Source organism: Hydra vulgaris, chromosome 01 (assembly GCF_038396675.1).
Source record: "Hydra vulgaris chromosome 01, alternate assembly HydraT2T_AEP".
In the NCBI taxonomy this organism is placed as follows: domain Eukaryota; kingdom Metazoa; phylum Cnidaria; class Hydrozoa; order Anthoathecata; family Hydridae; genus Hydra; species Hydra vulgaris.
Genome location: NC_088920.1, coordinates 32,194,315 through 32,208,437, shown reverse-complemented (window position 1 = coordinate 32,208,437; position 14,123 = coordinate 32,194,315). Strand labels below are relative to the sequence as shown.

The 14,123-nt window shown below is 29.3% G+C and overlaps 1 protein-coding gene across 1 annotated transcript in view; it reads right to left on the bottom strand.

Annotated features, from left to right (window-relative positions):
• LOC136074339 (nucleolin-like) overlaps positions 1 to 12,337 on the bottom strand; it is a 32,527-nt gene extending 20,190 nt beyond the window's left edge. The window contains exons 1-4 of the mRNA XM_065786645.1: positions 12,308 to 12,337; positions 5,179 to 5,423; positions 4,006 to 4,064; positions 218 to 687 (exon numbers count right to left, since the gene is read on the bottom strand). Coding sequence (XP_065642717.1) covers positions 218 to 687; positions 4,006 to 4,064; positions 5,179 to 5,423; positions 12,308 to 12,337 — 804 coding nt within the window. The remainder of the gene's footprint in view (positions 1 to 217; positions 688 to 4,005; positions 4,065 to 5,178; positions 5,424 to 12,307) is intronic.
• Between the last annotated feature and the right edge of the window lie 1,786 nt (positions 12,338 to 14,123).

Sequence of the window (14,123 nt, the reverse complement as noted above, 5' to 3'; positions counted from 1 at the left end):
ATATTTTAGTTATAACAAAATGACACTACTCTTAACCAAAACTAACCACATCCAAATCTTAACAGGATTTAAACTCTGACCTTATCACTGGCTTCAATAAACTTTAATTAAGTTATTTTAAGGTGTTTGAACAATTAAGAATAAATTTTTTTTAATAAATTTGTATTTTCTGATAACAATTATTTAACAAACTATTAATAATAAAAGTCAGTTAAACCTTTATCTTTGAATCAGGAATAGAATCCTTCTTACTCTCTTTTTTGGATTTCCAAAATTTAACACAAAGCTCTTTAGACATGTACTTAAAACCATTCATTATTCTAAAAAAGATTGTAAAAAAAAAAGTAGCTGAAATATAACTAAAAATATCATCATCATCATTATCATCATCATCATCATCATCATCATCATCATCATCATCATCATCATCATCATCATCATCATCATCATCATCATCATCATCATCATCATCATCATCATCATCATCATCATCATCATCATCATCATCATCATCATCATCATCATCATCATCATCATCATAATCATCATCATCATCATCATCATCATCATCATAATCATCATCATCATCATCATCATCATCATCATCATCATCATCATCATCATCATCATCATCATCATTATCATCAACATCATCAAAAATACCACAAGGTGTCTTCCATTTTAGTGCTTTTCACAATACTGTTTTATTTGCTAATATTGCAACTAAACTTGTTAATGTCTAGTTAATGTTTACTAGTCCTTTTTTAAGTAGTTTCTCTGCTTTTCTATATGGTTTTTTTGAAATTTACAACTAAATATTAAAAGTATAAAATCTACTTGTACTGTATGTTCCAAAAGATTGAAATGTGGTCACACGGTCTTTCAAGCAAAGTCTGCAAGCAAATTAGAGCTGATAATTCATTCTAAGCTTTCAAAGAGAACTGAAGTTGTTCTTTGTTTAATTTAATTTGTTTAATTAGTTGTTTTTATAAATCAAATTTTGTTCTTGGTTGTTTACTTGGACTGTTTAGATCTCAAAAACTAAGAAACAAACTAAGCAAGTTTTATTTTATTTTTTTGAGCAAAGGGAAAAAGTGAAAGTGCTTAAAGTTACTTTGATTTAATTTTTTGTTATTTTTTGCTGTTAGAGATATTTTTTTATTAGTTAAAAAGTATAAAATTATTTAGACAGTCAAACTAGTATTTAAGTAAATTTTATTTTAAGTTTGAATTTTATTTATGCATTTAACATGAAAAACTAGAAATAAAAAATAAGACTGTTATTTGTTGACATACATAAAATTAGCATATATTTCAGTATATTTTACATTTTTCAGCAACAATATATATTCTCTTTTAGAAAAAATAATAACAAATATAAATTTATGCTAGAAATAGTCAAAAAACAATGATTATGTTTCTCTGTGTTTCTTTGTTTAAAGTTTTATGGTTCTTTTTAAAGGTATGTGAATATACATTTGATGATTTTTAAAGGTATGTGAATATACAATACATTTTAAAATGCTAAAATTGTTGTAAAACTATTCCATTTTTTTAATTTTAAATTAAAATATATTACTTTATTTTATTAACAAGATTGTGCAATGTAGCCTGCTTTCTTTGTTAAATTAAAAATAATTGATGTCATTAAATATTGTTTTATATTTAACATATAAGATTAACATCTAAGTATTAACATCTAAGTTCATTTCATAATCAGTTTGTAAGGATTAACATCTAAGTTCATTTCATAATCAGTTTGTATTTAATTTTTAACATACTAATTTGTAACTTATATAAACAGCTATCTATATAAACTTACAAAAGGTATGGATTTTAATAAATCTGAAATCAAAATATAATAATTTTTTTTATTTTAAACTTTCTAAAAGTATTAATAAAATTAGTAAATCTTTATTCAATAATTTTTTTCCAGATAAGTTTGACAATTGTAAAGTTGTAGAGGTTTATACATCATATATATATATATATATATATATATATATATATATATATATATATATATATATATATATATATATATATATATATATAAATATATATATATTTATATATATATAATATATATATATATATATATATATATATATAATAATGATTTTTTTGCTCTTTTAAATAGTTTAATAAAATTGTTTTATAGCTTAGAGAAATAAAAAAGATGAGAACACTAAACAACCTTGGAAACATTGATAATGTTAGAACATGGTGCGTTATAGTGATGTAGTGATGATTAACTGATGTAGGAAGTCTCTAAAAGAAAACTTTGAAGATGCTATTGCTATAATTGAAAAGTATGGTAAAACAGATCTTTTTGTTACTTTTCCCTGTAACCCAATATAGTGGGGTGAGATAATTGTAAAAACTCACAAATGTATTTTCAAATGTTATTAATTTATATCTTTCAATAAGTATGTTTACATGTGTAATACAATAAATATTTAAATTTAATAAAATATTTGTAGTTTTTAAATTATAAAGTTCAAAGTTTATATATATTTATACTCTGTTTTTTCTATGTTATAAAAATGGTGTTACTTAGCAGTGTGTAGAGCAAGATTGTTATCCTTGCCAGAGCAAGGATAACAATCTTGCTCTACACACTGATTAACCAATGGAAAACCAAGTTAAAATTAATTAGGTTTTAACTAGGAGTGTTCGATTTCACTTTCCTACCGAGAAAGTGCAAATTTTTAAAATAATCCATGTTTTTATAATGAAAATAAAATTGTTTCAATTATACAATTAATACTTTCCGGGAAGTGGAAATAGATTTCCAATATCCGGAAAGTGGGAAGTATTTAAAAATTAATCACTTTCTTTAAGTTTTTACACGGTAATAAAGCCGAGCGATGTTACTAAGTTGTAGTATTACTTGGCAATATTTAGTCTTAATTTTCGTTAATCATTTTTTACTTGAGACACTTTGAAACTAAGACTTTCAAATTAGTATCGCAATATAAATACTAATTTTCTTTTTCTTTATTATTTTATTTACTTATTTTATAAGTTTATGATTATGATAAATTGTTTATTACTAGTTTTTATGACTTTTATTTATTAGATTATTATCAGATTTCTTATATATATTTAGTAGTATAAAATTAGTCACTACATTACTTTTACAAATTAAATTTTATTCATTTTTTATATAACTGATTATAATTTTACTAAAATTAAACGATTTAAAATTTTTTTTAATTCAAGTATAATTGCAATCTTTTTTTCTAATAAATTTTTTAATTATAATTGAATTCCTTTTTTTTTATTGTCATGTTAGTTGTTTAGTTGCTCATTTGTGCTAAAGCTATTTTGTGCTAATATATTGTTTTTATCATTGTCATTGACAATAATAACTTTAATTATGCTCGTAATAATTCGTCTTTTTAATACAGTTTTTTTAATTCAGTGCCTTGGGAACACTGTCTGCTTCTCTCTTTAATGAAGATTTATTAATAAAGGGAAGCATTGTTGGAAGCATTGGTGCTATTTCTAATCTCTTATGTATTATTCAGTACCATTATTGATTGTGACCATGTATAAGAAATGTTTTACGAATCACTCACTGATTCATGATTTATGAATCCCAGTTGTTCTTACAGATTTTTTAAATAGAATTTAAGTTTTTTTTTTTAAAAAAAAAATAACCAATAGTTGGCAAAAGACACGGTCACATTTTTTGATTATAATGATCAAAATTTAATCCACTAATTAGTATAATTACTATTAAGTAGAGCTAGGCTGTTAAACTAAAATATATAATATGACTAAAACTAAATATGACTAAAACTAGCCAACTATTTTCATTTTTGTTTTATTCGTTATTTTATAAAAGTCAATTAAAAATATGTAAATTATTGCTTTTGTAATTTAATATAATAACTTTTTTTTTCATTTCTTTTTTTCCTCCAGATATTGACAGGCTGCATTTGGCTTTACTTCTATGGTACCTGCTGTTATAACTGATTTTAAAAAGAACCTAATAACTTAAATTATTTGGTAAATTTATGTCATTATCTAAAAGCCAAGCCATAACTAAAAACAAGCTGAATTAAAAAAATAATAAATAAATTTGTATTTTATTATATTTTTCAGCAAATATATCAAGTTTAATTGTTATAAATGATTTATTTACTAATAACCCATATTACGAGTTGCTTACTGCTAGTTACTTAGTTGATTGCTTAGGAGAAAACAAGCTAAAATATGATCTTATATCTGTGACTGACTTCAACTATTTCACAGTGACCAAGTTCACAGTGACTGCCAAATTGTAACTCAAATGAAACTTTTATCAAATGAAATGCCAAAGTTTAACTCAAATCACCCAATCATTATCACAATAATATGACAAAAATATTACCTGACTCTTCTATTTTTAAAATTTCTTTTTTAATTATCTTTACATTTAAAAAAATTATAGCACACATGCTAAGGCCTTCTCTAGCAGTCCAATTTTAATTTTAGTAATTTCTAGAAGCTCTTGTAGAAATATGCATGGGTAAACTGTTGTAAAATGATGGCAAAATTTACTATCATAGAATATAAATAAACTAAAGAAGGCTTTTTAAACACTTTTTTTTCTCACTAAAAATACTAAGAACACAAATATCAAGTGGAAAAGTTTTTTAAAAAACTGGATGCAAAAACTATTTTTACCTAAATGTTCAGAAGCTCTGCTGTTTTTTAAATTGAGTTATAGCCACATGAGAAATGAATTATTGTGGTATTATTTTGTACACAAAAAAACAATTTAATCTCTTTAAATTGTTTAAAAAAGCAATTAGTCTGTACTTATTTTGAAATCATTCAGTTATTTGATAATATTATGTTAAAGCATTGTATTCAACAAAAAATTTATCTTTATAAATTTTTGTTTATTAAAAATGACGAGAAAAACAAATGACATTCCAAGAATCCTTCCTAAATAAGTTCTGGTTACCTATCTAATAAAAAAGATAATTCAAACCATGTTTCAAAACCATGTTGAAAAGTGCAACATATTGATGCTAACAAATTTTTAGTGCAAAAAAATATGTAAATAATATATTTACATTTTTTATCTACAAATATTAAACTAAAATAAAACTTTTTTTTTTAGTTCAATCTATATTTATATATAAAGTTTAATTTATATTTATATCATTTACTTTTAAATACCTTATTGCATTTAACGCTTCTTGTTCGCTAGAAAATTTAACAATACCAGATCCTTTACTTCTTCCATTATTGTCTCTCATCACATAAAAGGAAGTTATAGATCCAAGCCGCTCAAACAAATTATTTAAATCATTATCACCAGCATCTTCATGTAAATTTTTTACATATATCTTTGAACATGAGGATTGTGTTTTTGAAACGCTCAAGGATAATGATTCCAAGTTTATTTGGGAACCAAATGGACTCTAAGTAAATTGAAAATAATGCATTAAATATAATGATAACATTAACAAAGTTAATAATTAGTACATTAAACAGAACTAACATAAAACCAGTTATAATTTAGTAACATTAATTATATACTGGCTGTCTGGACCCATAAATTACAGGTTTTGGTAAGTCTGTTATACACTGACCATTTCTATACTAATTCTTTACTTCAATTATTTTTAGTAAGCTGCAGAAAATCTATACATAGTTTCAAGTTTTGAAAATATGATTATTAAATTTTTTAAATGCTTAGGTAGTTGTTGTGTGAACTGCTATTTATCAGCGGTTTGCAATGACAACCAACGCGGGTATTCTAAATAATATTTAGAATACCCGATTTAAATGTGTTGATTAAATACGATTGGTATAAGAAACATTTGGAACTAAAATATAAAAAAATATGGAATAATGAATTTTCCATGACCCGTATAATACTGGTCCTAATAAGTCTAAATACTTATCTTTATATATTCGTTTTATTTCAATAATTTTAAGTAGGTGGTAGAGAACTAAAATCTGTCAAATCTTTGTTTTGAGTTTAATTTAACAATTAATGTTCAATATTTTATAACTTCGTATTATAAAATTGTAAACTTCTATAGAAAAAATGGATACAGTTTTATAAATTTTTTCCTTTATTTAGTTTCTATTAAGTTTTTATTAAATTTTTTTCCAGACCATCCACAGCATATTAGGACCCTTGCCCGGTTAATTAATTTTGAAAAAAATAAAATTTTTTTTTCTATTTGAAAAAAGTCTTTAATGTGCGTTGAACGCGCGGACATAACTAATTACCGAAGCACATTAATAACTTAAGTATCTATATATTGCGACATGCACAAAAAACTTCTACAGTTGTTTAGATGTTTATTGGGATTTTAGGCTGTTTGTTATAGTATATAACATCTTTATATATGTTAAGTATACAACCTCTAGTAGGCTGGAATTAGCTAAAAAAAGACCTCAACCCGGAAAAAAATACAATAAGGTTAAGATTTAGTATATTGATTGAGAAACATGTCTAGAGTCACCAAAATAAAGGCCCATTGTTTAGGTCACGGGAAGGTCTCAATTTGTGCCAAAAATGGGGCATATAGGAGGAAAATTCGAATTTCTTAAAAATACATTTCTAATAAAATTATTAATAAGCATTAAATTATCTTGGAAAGATAATTTAATGCTTATTAATAATTGTATAAAAACCATATTTTAAAAATTATTATCTTTCAAGTTACCATAAAGTTCATTTAATTAATTGTTGCTATTGGAATTAATTACTCAGAGGGAATTAACGAAAAATAGGGTTGGAAACCCAAATAAAAATAGTATAAAGCTGAATTTTGGCGGAGAGAAAGTAGAAAACCTTTAGATGAGCATAAAAAAAAGCCCCATTGATTGCGTTACGGGAACATCTTTTTTGGGGAAATTTTAGGGGCAAAAAAAGGTCGATTTTTGAAATCTCTAAAATTTTATAAACTGTATATGGTTGCATAGAACTTTTTATGCCAATCAATACTTATGCAAGAACTATGAATTGAAAACAATTATCTTAAAAGTTGTTTACATTTTTAAAAGTACCCTTTTATTTAAATATATAAAAACATACTTAAAAATTAGTTACTTTTGAATTATCTTGGGAAAATGTTTGCACACTTTTATTATGAAATCGCATGATTCGATCAAATTTGATTGCATTGCAACAACATATTTTAATGTGTTGTTAAAATTAATGTGTTTTTTATCTCAAAGTTAAATATTATTGAGATTTATAAGTTGAGATTATTTGTATACTGTTATTTTTATTTTACCTTTTGCTTAAATACACTGCAAGAATGGAGAATGTATGTATGAAGTTATGTATTATATGTCAAAAAGATGTTCTCAGAGTTTCCCTTGTGACTGTACGGCACAAGGGGCTCATAACTTTAGTGAAAATAAGTAGAGATAAAGAACTGAATGATTTGCACAGGTGCACACGTACTTAAATGTATTTTCAACAAATATTTAATAAGTTATTGCATTAAATGTAACTACTAATAATTTAAAAAATGAGTTTTTTGAATTTGTTATTTTGAAAAATGTTTTTTTCAGATACATCAAGGCACTTTTGAAAAAAAACCTGTCAGGAATAAATTAGCTTATCATAATTGTAGAAGAAAATTTTTTGACTCCAGGCAAAGCCATATATCTACCCCACCTCCTAAAAGGTTAGGATCATCAAATGATGTAACAAGAAAGCTGAAAAGAAATACTCTACTGTTGCTAAAGTCACTACATTACCGTTAAAAGATAATTTGATAAGTTGATTTCACCAATGGAACAATAAATGGGGAGAATACATTAAAGGAAGATTAGAAAACTGCAACGACCTTGTAGCATAAGAAGCATATGTATTAGGTTAAACAAATTAGGTAAAAATAAAAGAAGTAGACCAACTGATACATTGATGACTGAAAATTTTGAATAAATATGCAAGTAGCTGGTTGAAGAAGCCGATGACGAACTTTATATATTAGCAGAAGTTTAAAATAAAATATTAGAGTTAAGTGGGCTTAATCCTTGCTACATCAGCAAGTCTTTAAAAAAAAATAGAAAGAATATTACAAAGAACATTTATATTTTGGAGGACTTCCTGGTAAATCAAACGTTATCTGCTTTAAAGATATGGCTTCATTTTTCCTTGTTTAATAACCCCATTGAGATTATTTCCACCCCAGCAAAAATTATAAAAAGCGATATAAGGCAATTATCTTGCTCAAAAAACGATTACCCTTCACTAAATAAGTTGGGAAATACTTGACTATGGAAAAGAATGGGTGCCTGACAGTCTTATTCTATTTTTAGGTCATATATCTTTAGATCTAAAAGTAGTTGTAATTGGGCAATGTATTGTACAAGCATCTTTTTATTATTATTATTTTTTTTAAACATCTTCGCTTCCAACAAGGCTGCAAGCAGCCACTAATTAAAGTTGGAAGTTACTGAAAGAGAAAAGATGAAGATTGTAGAGCAAGATAACGATTGACGGACGACTTAAAAGATTGCAAATTATATGAGTCAGGAAAGCGAATAAGCGTTTTTGGAGCACTTAGGAACAGTCACAGAAAAAGGATGACACTTAATTGAATGACAAGTAACACAAGAATGAATTATAGTAGATGGCACAAGAGACGTTAGCTCTTTAGAGCAGTGCCCGTTATAGTATTTGTAGAAAAGAGAAAGAGAAGCAACATTACGACGATGTGATAATGGTTGGAGGTTGGCTGCAAGAGCAGGTCCAACAATGTTTACAATGCGTTTTTGCACCTTGTCTAAAAGAGAAAGGGCATCATTAGAAGATCCGCCCGATTTATAGAGATAAAGAATAGAATCCGAAGTAGGAAAGTGACGAGCTCGATAAAGAGATGCAACCTTAGCAGATGCTAATTTTGCAACTGATTTGATATATGGTTTCCAAGTAAGATTGGAAGTAAGAGTTAATCCTAGAAGATGAAGAGTAGGTGACTCATCGAGTACATCACCGTTCATAAATATAGGAAGATCTAAATTATTGCGATAACGATTGGCTGAAAAAAATTGAGTATTATCTAAATTAAAGTTCACCAGCCACTGTGAGCCCCATGCTGTAGCAGAAGTGAGAACCTTTTCAAGCTCAAATGCCCCCTCCAAGCAATCAGAGGGTGTTGGTTTCTTATCACGACAAGAATAAATGGTAGTATCATCAGCAAACAATGCCACCTTAGATGTGAGAATATCTGGAAGATTGTTAATGTAAATTAAAAAGAGTATAGGGCCAAGGATAGAACCTTGAGGAAACCCTGAAGTTACAAAACAAGAAAAGAGTGTTGTCCATCGAGGACAACTTTTATGCTACGATTGGAAAGGAAGGATTCAATGATCTTAAAGATGTTGCCGGATACACCATAAGAAGAAAGCTTATGGAGAAGACCAGCATGCCAAACTTTATCAAAAGCTTTTGAAATATCAAGAGCGATGGCCTTAACCTCTCAACCTTTATCTAATGCACGATAAAACCTGTCAGTTATTACTGTTAGCAAATCAGCTGTAGAACGAGAAGATCGAAATCCACATTGATGGTCAGAAAGTAAGTTATTAGATTTAAGATGAGAAATTAAGTGTTTAATAATTAAAGATTCAAAAACCTTGCTTATGATAGGAAGAAGACTTATGGGACGGTAGTTAGACGAATCGGATCGCTCTCCAGAATTTTTGAAGATAGGGATAACAGATGCCGCTTTCCAGCAGGCTGGAAAGCAAGACTCTGATAAGCACTTGTTGAATAGTTTTGAGAGTAAAGACGACAGTTCCGGAGAACACTTCTGCAAGACAATAACAGGTATGTTGTCCAGGCCACAAACTGTAGAGGAGTCTAGGCGGGAAATCACTTTAGATACAGATGCTGGAGTGATATGAATGTCAAGCAATGGATCAACCTGTTTGTTGGCAATATCAGGTAGAACGCAACTAGTGGAATCAAGAGATGATATTGATGAAAAATTTTTAGCAAACAATTCGGCTTTGTCTTTAGGTGAGGTGACAAAGTCTAAACCATACAAGAGAGGTGGAATTATAGATTTGCCCTTATTATTGATATTATTAAAGATTCTCCAGAAGTCACGAGAGCCTAATTTTTGAGATGAGATACAAGATTTCATGAACTGAGAATAGCGGGTTTTGGCGTTAGACAAAATCTTTTAACAATTGCTTCTAGCAGTTATAAACAGACGTCTGTTTTCTGGAGAATTGTTTTGCTGATAAATATGGAAGTAACGGTTTCGATTGGCAATCGCAGCAGCACAGTGTGAAGAAAACCATGGAGGAGAGTGAGGCTTGACCTGGAATCGTCGAGAGGGAATAAAAGATTCCATGCCAGCCTGAATCCACGAAGTTATGTAAGAAGCACATTTGTCGACAGGAAGACGAAAGATTTCTACCCAAGGGCCATCACGAAGAAAATCACGGAAAGAATCCCAGTCAGCTTTACTGTAGTTGTAAGAGGTACGATAATAGGGGGATTCAGGTGATGAGGAAGAACGAGATATTAGTTTTAGAGAGATCAAACTGTGATCAGAAGAACCTAAGGGTGAATGTGGAGAAACTGAGCACTGACTAGGATCAGAAACAAGACATAAGTCGAGTAGAGAAGGTAAATGATTCGGGTTGTCTGGAAAGCGAGTTGGAAAGTTGACTATTTGAGTTAGGCATTGAGAAAGACAAAAGTTGAGGGCTTTAATGCCTGCCGAATCACTGACACTAGGGCCAAGCCATTCAGAGTGGTGAGCATTAAAGTCATCAACAACAACTATATTAGCTGATGGATAAAGAGAGAGGGCTTGGTCAATTTGATCAGAAATAATGTAAAAAAGTGTGCAGTCTTGAGATGAAGGAGAGCGATATAGAACAAAGAGAAAGGCAATAGAGTGAAGTGGTGCTAAACGAAAGCACATAAAAGAATTGTCTGTGGATTCAAACCTAGTTTTACAACAAATAGGTGAATTCTTACGAATGTAAATGCCGAGGCCAAGCATGTGACTATTGGAGTCTTTACGAATTAGAGGAAGATAACCATCAACACTAAGATCACAAGATGAGACAGCCGAACTCAAATTAGTCTCACAAAGAGCAAGTAGGTCTGGTGAACTTTGCAAGAGATAAGACTCAACAGAAGAAAAGTTACTTCAAAGACCACGAATATTAGTGAATGATGGTTTAGAGAACTTGGTGATGATGATGGTTTTTTGTGTTTTATAGTTTTCGGTACTTTATTCATTTTAAATTAGATTGAAGAACTTGACTCAAAGCATAGATAGTACTCAGAACACTGTTTAATAGCCCAAGCAATTGCCTCATTACTACTAATAAACCCTAAGCCGTAACAAAGGGCTCCAAATGTGGCCTCCGCAATGCACACCAAAAGTACAAACAGGGACACCATCCATGCGCAACATGGCACTGTTAATACTTTGATATTTTTCAGCTGTTGATGGAATCAGCCTCTCTGAGAGCTACCACAGAGTTCGGGAAACCTGACTACCAGCCGGCCTCAGAACCATAAAACTGAGTTTTAGAGCTGTACCCTAATTAGGAGATAATAGAATGAGTTGCCTAGTCATCAAAACAGAGACACAAGCAAAACCCATGCATTGAGTCAAGAAGATCTAGCATTCAACATCCTAAACTGGAAACAATGTATTAAAATACATCTGCGCCAGCCTAATAGATGAAGAAGGGGTGCGAGGCTGGTCAACAGATAGAATCTGTTTACCCCTTAAGTCTTTGCCTAGGAGGCCTACTACAAGACAGTAGCTGGGTGCATTTAACATCTGCCCAAGATGAGTATTTTTATCGAGACACCATCTTTAGCCTTTACTCAACCAAGAGCCCCAAGGCAGGGGGTGTTTTAAATCGGAGTTGGCATCTCCTAGCCTTTGCCTAAAAAGGCGTATCCTACAAGGCAGCAGGACATGAAGCAGATTGTACTGGGTTACATGTTACCAGTAGCAGGATAACCTGATCTGACTGACTAGACCAAGATCTATAATTACTTCTAAAGATCTATAATTACTAATAAAGATAAAGATCTATAATTACTAATTATATATACTATATTTATCTTATATATATCTATCATATATAATTATATAATTATATATACTATATTTATATAATTATATATACTATGCTTATATAATTATATATACTATATTTATATAATTATATATACTATACTTACATAATTATATATACTATATTTATCTTATATATATCTATAATTACTAATTATAGATCTAAAGATCTATAATTACTAATAAAGATCTAGACCAAGATCTATAATTACTTTTATACCTTTCGGAATAGGAGTTGACATAGACAAGTTGTTAGCTTCAAAATGGTTTATTGATCATCTATCAAATTTCGGTTTTTCTGTTCCATCTGACCAAGTATTGCTATTCAAGCAATCCGCAATGAAAAGCAATAATGTTGATGCAGATAACTGCTCTAATAACATAGGTTTTACACAATATGTTGCTGACAATGTTGATCATAATATAATAACTCTTAATAGGAAAGGTACCTTTCATGGGTTGGGTTTAATTTCAATTTCACATTCATCTGCAGCATCTCTTACAACAAACAAGCACCTGGAAAAGCGAAAACGAGCATTCTATATAGCAAATCAAGTTGGTGTTAACATCACTCCTTTAAATGTATCAAGTTATAATGGTTTGTTAAAGCTGGAGTTGAAACCTATTCACGAGCTTATGCAAGTTCTAGTGCTTCCTAATGAGCTAAATTACAATAAGTTATGGTTAACTTCATGGTTCTTTAATTCTAAAAAGTATCCTCACCCCAATTGGTTCGGTTTCATGCAGCATGTAACTAGCTCATCCAAAGTATATGAAAAAGCAACAGTTAATTTTCTTCCAATTAATGATATCAATCCAACAAATGAAATTTATATATATCTCACTCTTCTCTTTGTAATAGATGAAGCAAGGAAAAACAGAGTTCATACACCTTCTACAACTTTTGATAATCCATTATGGTTGAAAGCAACTGGTATAATCCAAGATCAAGATTTAAATATATATACAGACTCGGTAGATTTTATTTGCTGATAAGTTATCTTGGTAGTATTGCAAAATTTATGGCTGGTTCTGGGCTTGAAGAACTCTTCTCAAGTTTATGCAGAGAATAGTGCAGTTCATATTATGTCAGGAAAAGCGGTATCTAAAGCTCTACGAGCACACTTTTTAGCTCACAGCGCACTGTGTAAATTGCTTTTAAATGATATAGTTGTTGTTTATGAAATAAATTTTTCTGACTTTGAAAAAAATTACTTAAAAGCTATGAGCAATTCTTTAGATAACAACAAATTTTATGAGTTCCTTGAAAGTAAAAACTATAAATTTCTAGAAAATTCGGCAAATGAATATATAGAAATAAAAAAGAAAAAATCTAGGACATTTCAACGATGGATTCAGTATGTGGAATACATTAGTATAGTTAAAGAGTTTATTCTGGCTGAATGATTTTCTAACTGGTTAATGCACCTTTACTCAATACAAAAAATGTAGAATCTTTTTGCAGCAACTGGACATGCAAATTATGCAAAAAGTTCTATAATATACATTCAAGAAATACTATTTCTTTCAAAAACACAAACATGGTTAGACAAATATTTTTTAGATGGTTGTCATGCTGTAAAAAAAATCCAATAGATACTGGGCTGGATTATGGACTGATCTAACTATAGAACAGACTTTAATGCAAAGTATAAAAAGTAAAGGTGGTTTGACAAGAGGGAGACGATTTAAAGATAGTGTCAGAAATCTGTGGGTCTCAAGTTTACCATTTAGTGCTGCAGTGCTTGATGCAATCATTAAAATGTCTGGGACATCTATCCACCTGAGCAGTGAAATGCAGTTTTCAAGAAGATCTCAAGATTCTGAAGACTTTGAAAGCTTTGTAAGCTGGTTGGGTGCCAGAAATCAATTTTCATTTGAAGACGCACATTTGCATCCATTATCAACAGGAATTAGCTCAGTTATTGATAAAGATGAGGTAAATTGTGAAAGAGCTGAGATAATAGGTTTTATTATTAAAAAAGGACTAAACAATTTGTAGTTGCCAAATGCACAAATAAAAAGAAG